At 41.6% G+C, this 16,282-nt stretch overlaps 2 protein-coding genes across 3 annotated transcripts; both read right to left on the bottom strand.

The window, feature by feature from the left end:
- Positions 1-473: 473 nt before the first annotated feature.
- On the bottom strand, positions 474-3,299 carry eif3i (eukaryotic translation initiation factor 3, subunit I). Its single transcript, XM_044137987.1, has 11 exons — positions 3,157-3,299; positions 2,788-2,880; positions 2,615-2,702; positions 2,435-2,500; positions 2,122-2,271; positions 1,631-1,758; positions 1,326-1,436; positions 1,161-1,250; positions 1,010-1,083; positions 812-904; positions 474-729 (listed from the first exon to the last, which is right to left on the bottom strand). The coding sequence occupies exons 1-11, from the start codon at positions 3,157-3,159 to the stop codon at positions 648-650; spliced, it is 978 nt and encodes a 325-aa protein (XP_043993922.1). The 5' UTR covers positions 3,160-3,299; the 3' UTR covers positions 474-647.
- Positions 3,300-3,898: 599 nt separating this feature from the next.
- On the bottom strand, positions 3,899-15,905 carry txlna (taxilin alpha). Of its 2 annotated transcripts, none has more exons than XM_044137988.1 (11): positions 15,557-15,905; positions 14,940-15,140; positions 14,600-14,842; positions 14,419-14,510; positions 13,570-13,740; positions 12,518-12,712; positions 12,280-12,399; positions 12,119-12,193; positions 11,082-11,174; positions 10,905-11,000; positions 3,899-6,301 (listed from the first exon to the last, which is right to left on the bottom strand). In XM_044137988.1, exons 2-11 carry the CDS (start codon positions 15,136-15,138, stop codon positions 5,990-5,992), a joined length of 1,596 nt encoding a protein of 531 aa, XP_043993923.1. In that variant the 5' UTR covers positions 15,139-15,140; positions 15,557-15,905; the 3' UTR covers positions 3,899-5,989. The 2 variants fall into 2 exon arrangements, with proteins under 2 accessions (XP_043993923.1, XP_043993924.1); XM_044137989.1 differs by lacking the exon at positions 15,557-15,905 and adding an exon at positions 15,417-15,468.
- Between the last annotated feature and the right edge of the window lie 377 nt (positions 15,906-16,282).

A 16,282-nucleotide genomic window follows, 5' to 3' on the forward strand; every position in this document is an offset into this window, starting at 1 on the left:
CAAATTCAAACATCCTTTCTGGTTTCTCTCTTCAGTCCTTCAAACATTTACAGTTTTCATTTGCTTTGGTATTGTGCTGTGATTGTTATACTGGTCCCTGTAACAGCAATTTCCTGTTTCACAAGTGTCTTTTGCTCTGGGAGCTAAAAATGTTGACAAATTTTAAGAGTTGGGGCTTCAGTTACATTCGAGATAAAATCTTGTTCCATGTTTACTGTTTCCCCCTGACATGCTTCCCTAACTACTGGTTGTTAGGTTTAATTCTAATGCTGCCACATCCTAACAAACATGGCTCCTAGACCAGCTAATAGCTAAATAACCTCACAGGATTGGGGGGAAAAAACTGGATTACTAAACTGATTTACATTCTAATTTAATCTTCAGTTTTAAAGAAACCAAAATGGATGTTTATACATGTACCACTGGTGATGACAAAAACTGACACAAAACATTAAAAATCAACCAAACCATCCTTTCCTTGACCTTACTTTATTGAGAAGATTTGGAGTTTACAAGTTAAATGTGATTATCGCTGGTAAATGTTAAAAAGTTTATAATTATAGTTCAGTACAAAGCACCGGAGACGAGTGATGTTTTCCTTTGATGGATCTGGATTGAGTCTGATGTTAGCTGAATGGGTTGCTTGGTTACGCCTCCAGCTCAAAGTCAAAGTAGTGTGGGTCAAAGTAATGAATTCGTACGTATCCGTCTTCTCCTCCACTGCTGTAACTGTAGCAACAGGAACATCAAGCAGTTTGTTACTGGGTTGACTCTTCTTCTGTATTTTTAGAAAGAATTAGTCAAGTTGTACCTCTTGCCGTCCGGATGGAACGCCACACAATTGATGGGGCCAAAATGACCTTTGACCCTCCCAAACTCCTCCTCGTATGCAGCATGGAAAAACCTAAGTGCAGGAAATTACACATATAACCAATAACTCCTTCAAAAAAAACATTTTTTTTCCCCTTCTATCAACTTTAAACATGAAAACAACTCCAGACTCTCTCACCTCGCCTCAAACTTGCCGATCCTGGTGGAGGTTGTGGTGACGTCCATGGCTTCCTGCCCTCCTCCCATCACCACCTTCACAAAATGCTTAGTCAGACACATCGCCATGACAACAAGGAGATTGACGGTAGTCCATTAGAGTCATGTCTTACATGGTCCATTATAGGAGAGATGGCAGCAGAGTTTACAGGCCTGTCTGTCCTGAATGTCTTGATGTGATCCAGAGAATTGCAGTCAAACAGCTAACAGGACAACAGAGACTTAGTGTTTAAATGTACACTTATTAACGTGTTTAAACGTATTATTGAGAGTCTCACTTTAGAGGTGTTGTCCTTGGAGGCAGTGATCACCATGGTGAGATCGACGGATGTCTGGATGTCATTGATCTGCCTGGTGTGCTCCTTCGCCTTCTTCAGAATTTCACCAGACTGGAAAAGATCACAGCCCAGTCAGGACAAACCACATCTACACTAGTTATGTTTCCCCTTCTTTTATCTCTCTATTGTAAGTTTTATACCCTAAAACATATTGTGGTATACATCATTACTGCCACACATCACAGTAGATATTATGATATGACTTTTATGGCGCAGAGCCTGATGTAGCTGTAAAGGCGTCGGACCTTCGCACTGAACTGATTGATCTCTCCGTTCTCGTGGCCTGCGATGACGAACTCCCCCAGAGGCCCCCACACCGCGCTAGTTATCTTGCACTCACTGCAGGGAACGGACAGGTACGGATTGTTGTCCTCTGCAGACACACAAGTACAAATTGTGAATTATTTAAATGTTTATTAAAAGTCTGAATTCTTTCCCAACAGTAAATATGGGACAAAAACTTTTTTTTATTTTAAGCAACATCAGTCTGGGGGCTTGGTATAAAGCATTGATGCTCCGACAGGTTGTTTTTTGTTTTTGCTGGAAGAAACATAACAATGGAAAAACTGGCAAGGACTGAAAAACCTATCAGTTACAATATTTGACAAATTGAAAACAGCAAGGTTGAAATTACACAGAAAATTAAAAATCTCACAATGCTGTCTGCATCAAATAATTTCAGGAAAATAAGAAACAAAGTCAGGTAGCATTTAAATAAGACAAAATAAACATGTACCCATCTGCTGTGGATCTCTCAGGTCAAAGAAGTTCAGGAAGCACTGGTAGCCCATCTGCTTGTCTGTGGAGAACATGATGATGTTGCCGCTGAAGTCGAAGCCGCACGTCCTGACGGCGGAGTTGGTGTTGAGCAGAGCCAACTGTTTACCTGTGAGGAAACAGGCAGGGTGTTACAAAACCAAAAGTTACCACACTTTTACTTTTCCCTCATTTTTGGGGGGAGGAAAACCCAGAGAAGACGTCACACTCCTCTAGGGTTTCCTTGTGTTAGCTTTTAGCAGCCGGGAGGAAACCTAGCCTCGCTAGCTTACCGGTCTCACAATCCCACAGGCGACAACTGTTGTCTGCTGATCCCGTCAACACATTCTTGGTGTCCCCTGATGAAAGGTTAAGAAAGCAACACTAAACGTCACATCCTGCATACAGCCATAACATGATCCGTCTGAGCCCATATAGAGGCGTAGAAGTAGGTCCAGATGATGGAAGGATACAGTCGCAGTCAACACACCACACCGCTCCAGTGTGTCCATTATAGGTGCCGAGCCTTTCTCCGTTCACAGAGTACCAAACGTTGGCTACCTGGAGTGGAAAGTCACGTGAGATGAAGCAGCTGTATCCCAAAAGTTACGGAGGTTACACGAACTCAACACAGGTCTGGACTCACCGTGTCTTTGGCTACGGAGAACAGTAGGTCTCCTTCTCTGTTGTACTTTATCTGAGTGATGGACCTCTCATGGCCCTGCAGTAGAATGGGTTTCTGGGAACAGAGAACTCTCGGTTTAGCATAAGAGACAGCCTTTTACCACAGGGTGTTCAATTAAGCTAGATAAAGTTAATTTAGGTCAACAAAACCGCTAAGCTACAGCGCGATCTCCTATTGCCCAACTATAATTACTCCTACTAGCAGCTAATATCCTACGCAGCTAGCGTCAAAGCTAAGCTAATGCTAGGCGAACCAACGCTGGAAGATACAGAATGAGAAAATAAATAAGACACCAAGTGTCGGAATATGTTTCCTGGTAAACATACTCACCATTTTTGCCAGCTAAACGCTGTCAGTCTACTCGGTTTATTCACTACGCGTCACGTCAACAGAGAAAAGATGAACACTCGTGTTTGAGGCGCCGGAGCCGCGGCGGAAAAGGAAATAGACGTCACTCTTGTGTCAAAAAGCAACGTGGTGCGCCCCCTACCGTTAACACGTGTTAGCGCAACCCGGGGCACTAGGTGGATCACAGGGGGAGCAAGTGAACCAAACTCAGGCTTTAGACCTCGACGTAGCTGTCGCGGGTTCAGTTCCCATTTGCTCCATGTCCTTCCTATCAAGTTGGACGAATAAAGGCCAAAAAAAAATAGTGGCAAGAAAAATCTTTTTATATGTTGCACTGTTGTGTACTACTGCCATACATATTAATTATTGTGTGGAGATCTGGGGAATTTTTTACAAACCTGTCTACATGCTTCAGAGGAAAGCTGTAGGAATAAATGCATCCGATTACTGTCAAAACAAATGAAATGTTTGTTACATTCCATAGTTTAACATTTTATCATTTACTAGGGCTCAGAACTGCACTGTCAATTTACTGCTCTTACAATAAACTCCTTCCATATTGTGCACAAAAGCGGACAACAGGAAACTGATGGGGGTGTCCCGTCAGATTGTCAGTACCCAGAACCACAAAAAACAAACAAACAAACAAAAGAAGCTTGTAAAACTGAACGCAGGATTGGGAATTCCAATTCAGTCAGTTTTCAAAACATCAACCAGGCATTGATTAACTCAAACATACACTGCTCTTTTATTGAACAAGAAAAATATACAGGGTCAGATAAAAGTACTGCAAAAAAGACAAAAGGAAACATCTTTGGTTCCTTCTTATGCCCAAATGAAGTGGATAACAATGAACACGTCCTTGTGGGATGACGGTAGAAAGGAAGCTTAAACATTTCTGGTTTAGTTGTCACCACTTTACCGTAGCTACATATTCCTAATCATTAGTCATACAGATGAGAAATTGAGAAATGTTAGTGAGTGAACCATTTCAGAAGTAAAAATGAAAAAAAAAAACATTACTCCATTTTCCCCCATTTGCCTCAGTCAGTGCACCTTTCAAAAGCATCAGAAAGATGCGACGAATAACTCAAACCCAGGCGACGAGAGCAGCTCTATGTTAAGGGAGTAAATCTAGCTCTACCCCACAAGAAGGCCTTCTGCTATGAAGCATTTAGTCGAGTTTTAAAGAATATACATACATAAATGAATATACATTCAAGCTAAGTCCTCATCAGTTGAGACTGCCTTAGAATAAAACCAAGATGCAAGCGTTGCATAGAGGTACTTGAACATTCAACATCTGGATTGAAACCTGATTACAAGCTACTGTCATCATCAGAGTGTGGAACAGACAAACAGAACATGCATCCAAGACGCAGGACTGGCAAATTTAGTTAAATGGAGTCTAAAGGGATTTTCACATATTCAAAACGAACCTAAATAAAACTGACTTAAATCAGGAGAGAAGAGGGGGAGGGGATCATTGGGGATCACTTCAAAAAAATTAAGGAGTGGAAAATCAGATTTTTAAATTTAATGGGGCTAGAGAGAGAGAGAGAGAGAGAGAGAGAGAGAAAAAAAGAAATTATGTATAGTGTCATACAAAAAAATAAAATAAATACAAATCCACGGAGCCAGAAACAAAAGTAAAGATGCAGCAGCCAGGACAAAGGAAATGAGAAAAGAGCAAACAAAAAAAAAAGTAAAATGAAATCAAAACAAAAATAAAAAGTAAAATGAAGTCAGGAAAAAAGTGAAAATTAAATGGAAAAAGAACAAGCACAGATCTCTGGCACTAGCAAAATCTTAAATAATAAAAAATAGGAATGTGACAAAATTGGAAAACAGGGCGCAAGAAAAAAACCCAAGAGGAAGAAAAAGCAAAAGCAGGATTTAGCCATTAAGAAATATGAAAATTAAATAAAAAAATATGTAATAAAACAAAAAAATAAAAGGAATCCAATCAGAAAATTACAATGGAGTATTAGGGCCATACTAATGACAGAATAAAGTCATAATAATATGAGAATAAAGTTTAAAACATATCACAAAGTCATATTACAATTATATTCTCATAATTTGATTTATTATTATTTTTAAATTTTCTTAACGTGGCCCTAATACTCCGTCGTAAAAAAGAAAAGGGCCAGGGTAAAAAAAAGAAAAAAGAGAAAAAAAAAAGGAAAAGGAAAAATATGGCAGAAAACGAAATAAAAGTAAAGGAACAAAAAGTAAATGCAGCATTCAGAACTTTCCAGGAAGAAAAGTCAAAACAAAAAATATAAAATGTAAGTGGCCAGAAAGACAAAGAACCCCCCAAATTTCCCTTATTAATTCTATAGAACCTTCAGAATGTTCCAGAATGTTTTTGTGTTGTGGCGCACAAAAAAAAAAAAAAAAAAACAGCAAGTCAATGTGGCAACTGTCTTTTAGAACGAAACCCTTTCCATTGCACCATCACCAAGACAAAACCCTGAACACACACTCCACACAGCCTAACAACCTCTTCTCTCCAACAACCAGTTTGACTTGTGTCGACCCAAACGGCTCCTTAAGCCCTGCTCTAGTTGACCTATTAACACTAGCTGCACATGTTCACACCCTAAAGTTTGAAGTGAATCACGAGTTTCTACTGTCAAACCTCTCAGAGGAACTGCTGAGTCTAGAGAGTCGACACATCAGAGTGGAATGACACAAGCTAACCGCGCTGTTAGAAGCTAACTGTTGTCGTTCCAGGAGAGGAGCAGCTGCTTGCAGGCTGGTGGTTTGAACGTGGAGGGGGGAAGGAGGAAGCGGCGGGTGGCCCCGTGCTTCATTCCAGCACAGGAAGAGGCGGTGGGGGCCCCGCCTCTTCCTGCGGGGCGTCTGTGTCCGGCCGCGGGCCGCAGTGACAGGAAGTGGAGTCTGCGACGGGACAGCTGCTGGGCTCCGGCAGAAAATCTGTGGGTGGGGGGGAGGGTGAGTCGGCCCCGGGGTCAGGGGCCCCTACGGCGCCGCTGTCCCCATTCAGGTTCTGGACCTTCTTCTTCAGCTCGTTTCGTTCCACTTTGAGCGCCCGCCGCAGCTTGTCGAGCCGCTGGACTTTACCCTGAAGCGCCTCGAAGTCCCGGTCCCGCACGGCTTTCTGGAGACATTCACAGAACAATATCCGTCAACCGGGCAACAGTTAATGGCAACTTCTGGGTCTTCATTTTCACACAGATATTTTTGGAATCTGTCAAAATCAGGATTTTCATACATAAATTTTCTTGATGTAAATACTATTTCTGTAGCGCTGACTGTGTATTTTGGGTCATTATAGTGCTGAAAAATGATAATCAATTCAAATCTAACTGTGTTTTCACACCTGATAGTCTGGTACACTCTGTTCGCTTGGGGGAATAATACTGCAACATTTGTCACATTTTCAGCTGCACTGTGCTAAATGAACGAAACCCTTTGAAAAACCTGTTCCCCTCCTCGCCTGTGAGGGCGCTGCAACAATAAGCATTGAAGGAAATGACACAAAAACCCAGAAGACGACAATGAGCACCACTTCCTTCTTTACAAAATATAAATTTAAAAAAAATAGAGTGGCTTCAAGCATTAGCGGTTGTAGGATTTCTCTTTCATTGTTGGTAAAAGACCACAAGCCATTTCTCCTGCTAGCGCTAGACTTTCAGGTTTGTTTTGGTTGTATTTACCCAGAATGCCTTGCGCTATAGTTCGCTTCCTGCTTTTGGAGCGGTTTCCGGTCTGCTTGGCAGTCACATATGCATTCGAACCAGACCAGAGTTCACTTCAACCGAATCCAGATCTGTGTTTTTAGGTTTACCAGAGATGACTTTATTAGTCTGCGTCATTCAAATACCCATTCATGCCTCACCAAACCAACCAGACTTTCTACAGACTAGTTTGATTAAAACGGACTAAACAGGGCTGGTGTGAATGCGCCCTCAGTACCACCAACAATTTTCTGTATTGGGCTCCAATCAGACATTTTGGGATCACTGGCTTTCCATACAAACTCCCTCAAATCAGCATAAATTCAGAATTACAATTTAAGGGAGATCAATTCCAAAGACTTAGAGCTGCTTGTGCGTGAGCTTCATGATGCCCTAAAGTTATCCAGCTACACAGATAGCTTAGAATTTTTAAAAACTTCAAAAATGTGTTCCTATTTTCTTTACACTTTGTCATGATGTCATACTCTATCTCAATAAAATACAATAAAGTTTGTGTTTTTAACATGAGAGGATACATTTTATGTAGATAATCTAAACCAGGGGTCTCAAACTCAATTTCCCCGGGGGCCGCTGGAGGTAGAGTCTGGGTGAGGCTGGGCCGCATCGGGTTCTCCACAAGAAAAGCTCTTACAAAAACATTCCAATGTTATCAAATGTCTTTTTTATTTTTTAAACACAAAATAAGATGAAAAAATAAATAAATTAACAATTCAAAAGAAAAAAAATCAGTAATAAATAAATAAAATAATAATAACACAGCAGCTATAGAAGACTAGAGAAATGTAATTATTATAATTTAGATTCAAATGGCTGTATTAACAGTTCTTTAACCTTTAACTTTCTGAACATCAATGGAACATTGAACATAAGAGTTTATAAACTGTTTCTTCTGCCTACTTCTTACTGCTAGAGGTCTGGCAGCGTTTCCTCTCACATAGCCGAGCTACATTTGGCTTAAGGGAGGAGGCAGTTGAGAGCCTAAGTATAGCTTGAAGATGCTCGTCAGTAAGTCTGGACCTGTACTTGGACTTATTGAAGTTCAAAGTAGAGAAGAGCTTTTCGCACAAGTATGTGCTCCCAAAAAGACACATGGTCCGCTTGAACATTTGGGAAAGCTCAGGGAAGCTGGGTGGCAATTCTCTCAAAAATTGCCCAAGCTTGTCTGCTTTTCCACTCACCTCCCTGAACTTGGCTTTGAGTTCAGAGTTGCACTGCAGGTCAATGAGCTCCATTTGAAGCACAGGAGGGGCATCTTGCACATCAAAGGAGAAGGGGTCCGCAAAAATTTGAAATGTGGCTCTGTGCGTCTTGAAGTCTGCAAATCTGTGATCAAATTCATCCTGTAGCTTCAAAATGACATCCACATACTTCTCACCACTGAATGGTGTGCCTGCATCTATGAGTGCCTTGCATGCTGGGAAATGGCAAAGGTTTGTCTGAGAAAGCTGGGCTTTCCATAACATAAGTTTCGCAGAGAATGCTCTCACGTTGTCATAGGCAGCACTGACAAGTTGCCCCTGGCCTTGTAACTTCTTATTCAATACATTAAGCTCATGTGTAATATCAACAAGAAATGCTAAGTCCATGAGCCATTTGGGATCACTTAGCTCAGGAACAGCAACCCCATCTTTTTCCATGAAGGCTTTCACTTCCACTCTCAACTCAAAAAATCTCTTCAATATGTTTCCTCTACTGAGCCAACGTACCTCAGTGAAGTAGAGCACATCCCCATATTCTGACTCCATTTCCTCTAAAAAAGCACGGAACCTTCTGTGCTTTAAGCTTCTGGATCTGATTTGGTTGATGCATTTCACAACGACAGACATCACATTGTCAAACTTCAGGCATTTGCTGCAAAGGGCCTGCTGATGGATAATGCAGTGCAGAGCAATGGCCTCCTCCACACTCTCCTCTTCCATTTTTTTTTTAACAAGTGCCACCAGTCCATTTTTCCTCCCTGTCATTGATGGCGCTCCATCGGTTGTTATGCCAACAAACCTCTTCCATGGCAAACCGGCATTTTCAATGGCATCACACAGCTGGTGAAATATCTCCTGACCGGTGGTCTGGCCATGCATTGGAATTACTTTGAGCAACTCCTCTGTGACTTCAAAATTGTCATCAACACCACGGACATAGATTGCGAGCTGGGCAGTGTCGGTGATGTCTGTGGTCTCATCAAGAGCAACTGAGTACACACTGAAACACTTTGCTTTCTCAAACAGTTGATCATAAATGTCACTTGACAGGTCAGAAATACGCTCTGCCACAGTGTTGGCAGAAAGGCTGATGTTGCTAAACTGATCTTTCTTTTCTGGACAGACAATACTTGCAGCCTGTAATATGCACTTTTTAACAAATTCACCTTCTGTGAATGGCTTTCCTGCTTTAGCAATCATCTCACTAACCACGTAGCTAGCTTCGACTGCTGCATCACTCTCTTTGGTTGCTTTCTTAAAGAAATCTTGTTGCCTCAGTAGACATGTTTTAAGATTAACAGCCCGGTTGGCTCTCTCATCTCCCTGGTATTTTGCATACTCCTCAGCATGTCTAGTTGTGTAATGACGTTTCAAATTGTATTCTTTGTGCACTGCAACTTTCTCTGTGCAGATAAGACACGTCGGGATCCCCCTGTGCTCAACAAAGAAATATTGCACTTCCCACTTTTTCTGAAATTGTCTGTGCTCATCCTCAACCTTTCTCTTCACTGCAGGCTTTGAAAAAGACATGTTTGGGGCTGTAGTTAAAGTTTCAGTTTCAGTGTTTAGCCGATGCGTCTTTTCCGCTTCTTTTTCTGTCCCGCTGATGTAACCTACACAAAATAATCAACACGTATTTTATTTTGGCGGGTAAAACTGACGGCACACTTTGAGTTCCGGGTCAGAGGTGAACTCTGATCTCCTCCATTGCTGTTGCTGCTTTCGCTGTGGCTAGCTGCTTGTGTTGGCGTTTTCCTAAATCGATGAAGAACATTGCTGAATTGACCCAAATTAACATAGACGAAGGATTATTTTGGGTGTTTTTTGGTAACCACTCGATGATGAGTCGTTTATTTTATGTCCTTTGTTTTTTTTATACATATATAACAGAAGTGCGATTGTGACACGCCACTTAAAATCTATGTATTGGCGTCTTAAAATGGTCTTGTAGACTAAAAGATCACTCTCTTTTTGTTAATTTTGTAGCCGAATTGCAGATATGTCAGTTTAACCCTGTTTAAATGCAAATTTTTGTTTTTATTTATGACATTGTTTGGGTCAGGGCTTTTTTCCACCCCATTTCAACCCATGATGGCGAGCTACCGGATCACCGCAGCTTCGCGGTGCGACTTCGCGGTGAACCAAACTGCTTAATTTTTTTCGGACCTATTGCCCTGGATCGATCATGGACTAAAAACAGTCAGAATATTGATTGATGAAACATTAATCACCCTGCATAAAAAAGAACGGACTTGAAGAAGAGTACAAAAACTCTTGGGTGTTATCAAGGTTTACTTATTGTTTTGTTGTTGTCTTCCTGTTGTGTTTATTGTTTATACTTATAGGAAAATATAAATATTATTATTATTAAGTACCTTCCTAAATATATGCAAAAATATACATCTGAATACAATAACTTAAACTTACTGCCTGTCTGTTGGTGTTTTATTCACACACACGGGCTCCTCAGCCGAACCTTTCTGATTGCCTATTACCATATTTGGCCTAGTCAGGCGCCTACCCTTAAAAAGAAAATGCAAATACGCCTGGCCGATGTCCCGAGAGCAATATACTTCACTGTGATTGGTAAGTTTGTTCAGCTCCCCTCACAACACTGAAAAGTGCCAATCATATCAAACTCGCGGGCCACACTAACATTAAACTTTCATATTAAGGTGGGGGCCACAAACTATCGTCCCGCGGGCCGCAGTTGGCCCGCGGGCCGCGAGTCTGAGACCCCTGATCTAAACTAACAGCTGAGACATTTCTGAAAGGCAGCTTCCAGGGCAGCCAGTAGTTGTACCTCCTCAGCCATCTCCAGCAGAGCCTTGTTGCTGCTCTCCCATCTGGAGCGGTACATGGCCGTCTCCTTCTCCAGCTTTTTGATCTTTTTAGTCATCTGTGTGCAAGACAAACACAAAGAGTGATGTTAGAGAATAGTGAAAATAACTCCAGTAACATCTCTGCTGAGGTTCCACACCTTTTCCATCTCTTGCTTAAAGGTGGTGAAGACTTCGTTGCTCTTAGACAAGGTGGTCTGGAACTCCTCGAATTTTTCCGTATACAGCGACAGCTAAGAAGACACAGCAGCCATAGTTATAGAGCTGAATTCGGGGTTCGTACAGTTTTCCCACAGCAAAATTTAAGCGATTTTCAAAGTAAGTTCTAAAGTATGACGAAATACTTTATACACCTGACTGTTTGACAAAACATTAATTTTACACAAAAAAACCTCCCAATTTTAATACCATCATCACAACATCAGCTCGAATGATGAGCTCAGCCGATGAGCAGTTCCACCAGGTGTTTGCTAATTACTGCTGGCTAGTCTGAAGGAGCTGAGAAGGGGGATCACAGAAGCTCAGAAGATTGGAAATGGCAGCTCTGAGGAGGAGCTGCGTCTCGAAGGCGGAGCTAGGTTCACTCATACATTATGCACATCTGAATGGTTGCCATGAGAGAGTAAAGGATTTCTCAACGATGCACGAAATAATCGCACCAACACTACATGTATGTTTTTGATGAGGGAATAACATTATGATATGATGTGAAGCTCAAAGTTGGTTTTACACAATACTGTCTCACAAAGAAAAACAACAAAAAATGTATTGGTGTCAGCAATACAGGCCCTGTATTTACTTGGTATCTGAACGATATCTTTACTGTTTACAGCACATATGTCAGAGTCAAGGCCCGCGGGCCACATCCGGCCCGCGAGAAGATTTTCTACGGCCCCTGGGATGATCTTGATTTATTATTAGAACCGGCCCCCCGTTCGATCCTCCGCGTTCGATCCTCACAACGGCACCACCACCGGTCCGCAGTAAATTTACGAAGGCTTGGGCCGGTCCGCTGCACTAGACGAAATGCGTCATTTAAAAAAATCTCAATGAACATTCGATCAGTCCGGCCCTCGGCTTGTAGCTAAATTTTTAATTTGGCCCTCCGTCCATTTGACTTTGACACCCCTGGTTTACAGCAACCAGACAAGTTGGAGGTAGAAAGTTGAGGTCAAACCTGCTGTTTGAGGTGAACCTCTTGCTGCTTCATCAACTCGCATATCCTCTGAGACTCCACGGCTTCCTTCAGCAGCTGCACATGTAAAACAAATCGTCAACGCCGAGTTCTTTCAACACCATGAACAGACGCATATTTAGTCTTTCCAAAGCGGCGCTCACAAAGTCTTTCTCCCGGTCGTGGTGTTCCTCCGACTCCTTCAGCATCTCCTGCGCCTGGTGCAGCTTGGCGTCCACCAGCTGCTGCTGCAGGTCTTTGTGCTTCACCACTTTGTCTATGTGCTGTTTGTCAGGTCACAGACGTGTACACACACACACGCACACACACCCACACAGTTCTCCATTAATAAAGGGCGGTTTAAAAAAGCGGAACGCAGACGTGAAGAGTAGAGGTCCTCACTTCTTCCCGCAGCTTGTACTGCTCATAGAGCTTCTTGAGTTTCTCGGCCAGCTCGGCGTTCTCCTGCCGCAGGCTGGCGTTCCTCTCGTTGTGTTGCTCCATCTGAGCCTGGATGTCGTTCAGCGTCGCCTGGAAGTGGGACGTCACCTCCTTCCTCTTCTCCTCCTCCAGTCGGGTCCTCTGGATCCCTTCCTCCTGTGGGGGGAAAGAGAGTCGAAATTCATCAAATAATGAATTAAAATGAGCTTGATAAATTCTGTCCTCGTGATTTTTTTTCTTCATGATCCATTTTTGGTTTTGGTTCTGTGTGGGGTTTTTGTATTTCTGTTTTATTTATCATGTTGTTTTATTTTGGATATTTAAAATCTCTTCCAGGTCCAGTGTTAAAATGTTTTTCACAAAATTAGAGTATTTGATTTTATCAGTCTATAAAAAGGCAAACTTACCAAAAAAAACTCCAGCTCTCTGCGCCTACAAGGCAGAGCTAGGTCCACTCCGCCTGAGTTAATGGCAACCATTAATCAGCTGAATGGTTGCCATGGAGATTAAAGGATTTCTCAAACATGCATGAAGGAATCAAAGCAACACTCCACATATGTTTTTGATGAGGGAATAACATTATAAGATGATGCAAAGCTCAAAACAGTTGATATTAAATAACATTGCCTTTAAGGTTATGTTTAAAAAATATCGTTTTTAGGACACATGCAATTTTGTAAACATTTTAAAAGACACCATCACCTCAACATAGGCCTCTTACATTTTTATTTTTACTGTATTTCTTATTTTTTATTTACAAAATTGTGTTTGTTATTTTTGTATCTTCTTTGTTTTGTGGGACTACGGATGAAAATGAGCATTTTGACACCGTTGTGCGTTCATTAACAAGAACACACTGCCATTTAAATACAATTCTGCCATTATCAATATACTACTTGAAAATGGTCTCAAAACACCAATACTATCATTTATCACAATCATTTCAGGGGCAAGGTATTGTCACAGGTCTGGAATTATTCCTGCTGAGCTGATTTAAAGCGGTGGTTTGGCACCTTGAGCGTGCGGTTGTGCCTCTGCAGTTCCCTGCAGAGGCTCTCCAGTTTGCTGCGGGCCAGGATGGCCTTGCTGTGCTCATTCCTCAGGTTGTCCTTCTCCTGCACCAGCTGGCTCTGCTTCTTCTGCAGCGCCCTCATCTGTTTCTGGGTGGTACGATGCTCTTCCACCTAATAAGAGGGATTGAAATATATATATATAGTGTTACTTTATGTGGCAAATGTTTAAAAATATTGATAATATTTAATCAATTCCTCCAGGATATTCCGATTGTTTTTCTGATTTTACTTAAAGTCAAAATGACTGATTTTGTGGAGCTGCTTTAGAAATACTTGCTTGTCCAAGGAGGCCAGTGCCTACAAACAAGAGCATTGCTTGCTGTATGTAAACTGGTGTGAGGCGAAAAAGTGATTCACTAACATCGAAACCTCATCCTAGTGGACAAAAAGTTTGATTGAAACATGTGAGGTTTTTTGATATTGAGTGAATTTGTTTTTGTAATTCCAATCGGCGCAACATCACGTTCAACGGGAACACAGCTAGTACTGCCAAAGTACTGAGAAAAGGCTGTCAATGCTCTGTATACATGTGGTTGCTAATACAGATATTTTTATTCATTTTAAATATATTTGCAACAACCAAAAATAAACATTATTGGGAAAGTTTGTACACATTTTCAGGGAAAAGGTGATTTAACGTATTATAGAAAAAGGCAGACAGTGAAGTTCTCTCTGGATGTACTGTGTTAACAGCAGATTACACATCTACAAACAGAACCTGATGTTTATGTACATTTTTTTTTTAGTTTTAATATCAGGAGAGCACAGTTAAACAGTAGAGTCACTCACCAGGTCGGCATACTTTTTGCAGAGGCCTGCCAGTTTTTCATCCGGTGTGCTCAGAGTGTTCAGAGTCTGCATGAGGAGCGTGATCTCTTTGCCTGCATCACGCGAACATCAATTCAATTGAAACAAAAAATATTGACAAATCAAAGCTGAAAGAACTTTGTTTAAGCAGTCTGTCTCCTACCGAGACCCTTCACTTTCTTCTTCTCCTGAGTCTTCTTCTGCTCCTTCTCTGCTCCGTTGACCTTGCCCTCCTCTGATTTGTCATCTTCCTTCTCTCCAGTCAACCCGTTGAGCACCAGGCTGTGTGACTGGCCGTTGAGCAAGGCACCAGCGTCGTCCTGAAGGCTCTCCCGGCAGTAGGTGCTGAGGATGTCCTCCAGCTGCCGACTCAGCTCCTCTGCCATGTCGCACTGAGACTCGGCAACTGGACACAGCAAAGGGGGATTAAAAAAAAAGAAGCGTTTTTTAGTCAACCGGTAACTATGGCGACCTTTAACAATTTCTACATTAAAATTACTGACCTTCATTCCCACCCTCGTTGGTTTGTGGAGGGGCTTTTGCGCGTGGGCTCTGTGATTCGGCCCGGTTGGGGCTGTTGCTGTCCGAGCCGTCTGTAGTCGCGTGAGCCGCAGGTGGAGCAGCCTCGGAGACTTCACCTGTAGGTGGAGAATCCTCACTACCAGGACTGCTGGGAGACTCTTCCGTGTCTTGTTTTTTCATGTCTAAACCAAGAAAACAAAGCTGTAACAAAAAAAACCCCAAAAAACCCCGCAAACTTTTGAAGTACAGTCAGACTTATCGGTTAGAACATTTTGCCTCAAAGCTCGACTGCTTTGAAGCGAATAAATACAATTAACCGTTAAAAATGTCACATTTAACTTTGCATAAACTGTTAAGCATACATATTTTTTAACCAAGCTAAGAGAAATGTCCAACTAGGATTATTCCTCAGTAATTCCAAGCAAGAGCTTTCAGTTTCCATTTCAGCACAGGCTAACCCTGGTTAGCAGCTACATGAAGCTCAAACTGCAACCAGAGCAGCGTTAGCTTGAGACAGGAGCCAGAAACGTTTTAGAAACAACCACCATAAACATGGAGGACTTTATATACGTCTGCACTGTCATACACCGTGGCTTACTTGAAGACTCCAGAGAGAAACTGCTGTTATCTGTGAAGAACCAGGCTTCGTTACCAACGTGAGGTTTGTTGAAAAATCTAACTTCCGGTCATAACTTTGGATTTCTGTTCTTCGTCGTACAATAACAACGTGGTTCAAGGTTCAACGGGCTGCTTGGCGCCCTCTGCAGGGTTCATTGAGTTATGCTCTGAATAATTAATACCGTTAAAGAAGGTTAAAAAAATCCTCACTTACTCACTTGTTTATTTGAAAACAAGTTTCTGTAGTTTATGAAAATTAAATTTACAAAACCACCCCTCAATGATCAGAAACGTTTATTTAATGAAAGCAAAACTCTATAGTGAAGTACAGAAGTGTTAGTATCATGCTGAAAGAGTAGTTGTCATTAACAATGGTTCAAGGTTCTTATCTTTTCACAGTAGCTGTTCACAGCTTTGGTTGGATACGTTAAAGAACTGAGAAATGTTTTTAAATACAAAAGGTCAAGTTGTTACATGTTTCCAATGTTATATTTGCAGAAATAGCATACCATAAATTTTGCACCTTTTACTGAAGAAAATTGCTTCTTGTTCTAAAGCCTTAAAATTACATATAATTAAATTTAAAAATTTCTTATCAAGCCCGAAGGGAAGCTAAATGTTTTTGTAACTCACAGTTCTTCAAGGTTCTTCAAAAAGCCTATGGGAAGGAAAGATCTCCTGTAGCTGTCTGTACTTCAGCAAAAGA

This window comes from Gambusia affinis, linkage group LG14 (assembly GCF_019740435.1).
Source record: "Gambusia affinis linkage group LG14, SWU_Gaff_1.0, whole genome shotgun sequence".
Taxonomy (NCBI): domain Eukaryota; kingdom Metazoa; phylum Chordata; class Actinopteri; order Cyprinodontiformes; family Poeciliidae; genus Gambusia; species Gambusia affinis.

Bases quoted from the DNA above. Each gene is read 5' to 3' on its own strand.
- eif3i (XM_044137987.1), bottom strand. The intron at 2,272-2,434 runs GTAAGCTAGCGA...GTTTCCTCACAG, and splicing joins CCTGTGGGATTGTGAGACCG to GTAAACAGTTGGCTCTGCTC. The intron at 1,251-1,325 runs GTGAGACTCTCA...TTGTCCTGTTAG, and splicing joins CCAAGGACAACACCTCTAAA to CTGTTTGACTGCAATTCTCT.
- txlna (XM_044137988.1), bottom strand. From the start codon at position 15,138: ATGAAAAAACAAGACACGGAAGAGTCTCCCAGCAGTCCTGGTAGTGAG. The intron at 14,511-14,599 runs GTAGGAGACAGA...CGCGTGATGCAG, and splicing joins GAAGAAAGTGAAGGGTCTCG to GCAAAGAGATCACGCTCCTC. The intron at 13,741-14,418 runs GTGAGTGACTCT...CCCTCTTATTAG, and splicing joins GCAAAAAGTATGCCGACCTG to GTGGAAGAGCATCGTACCAC.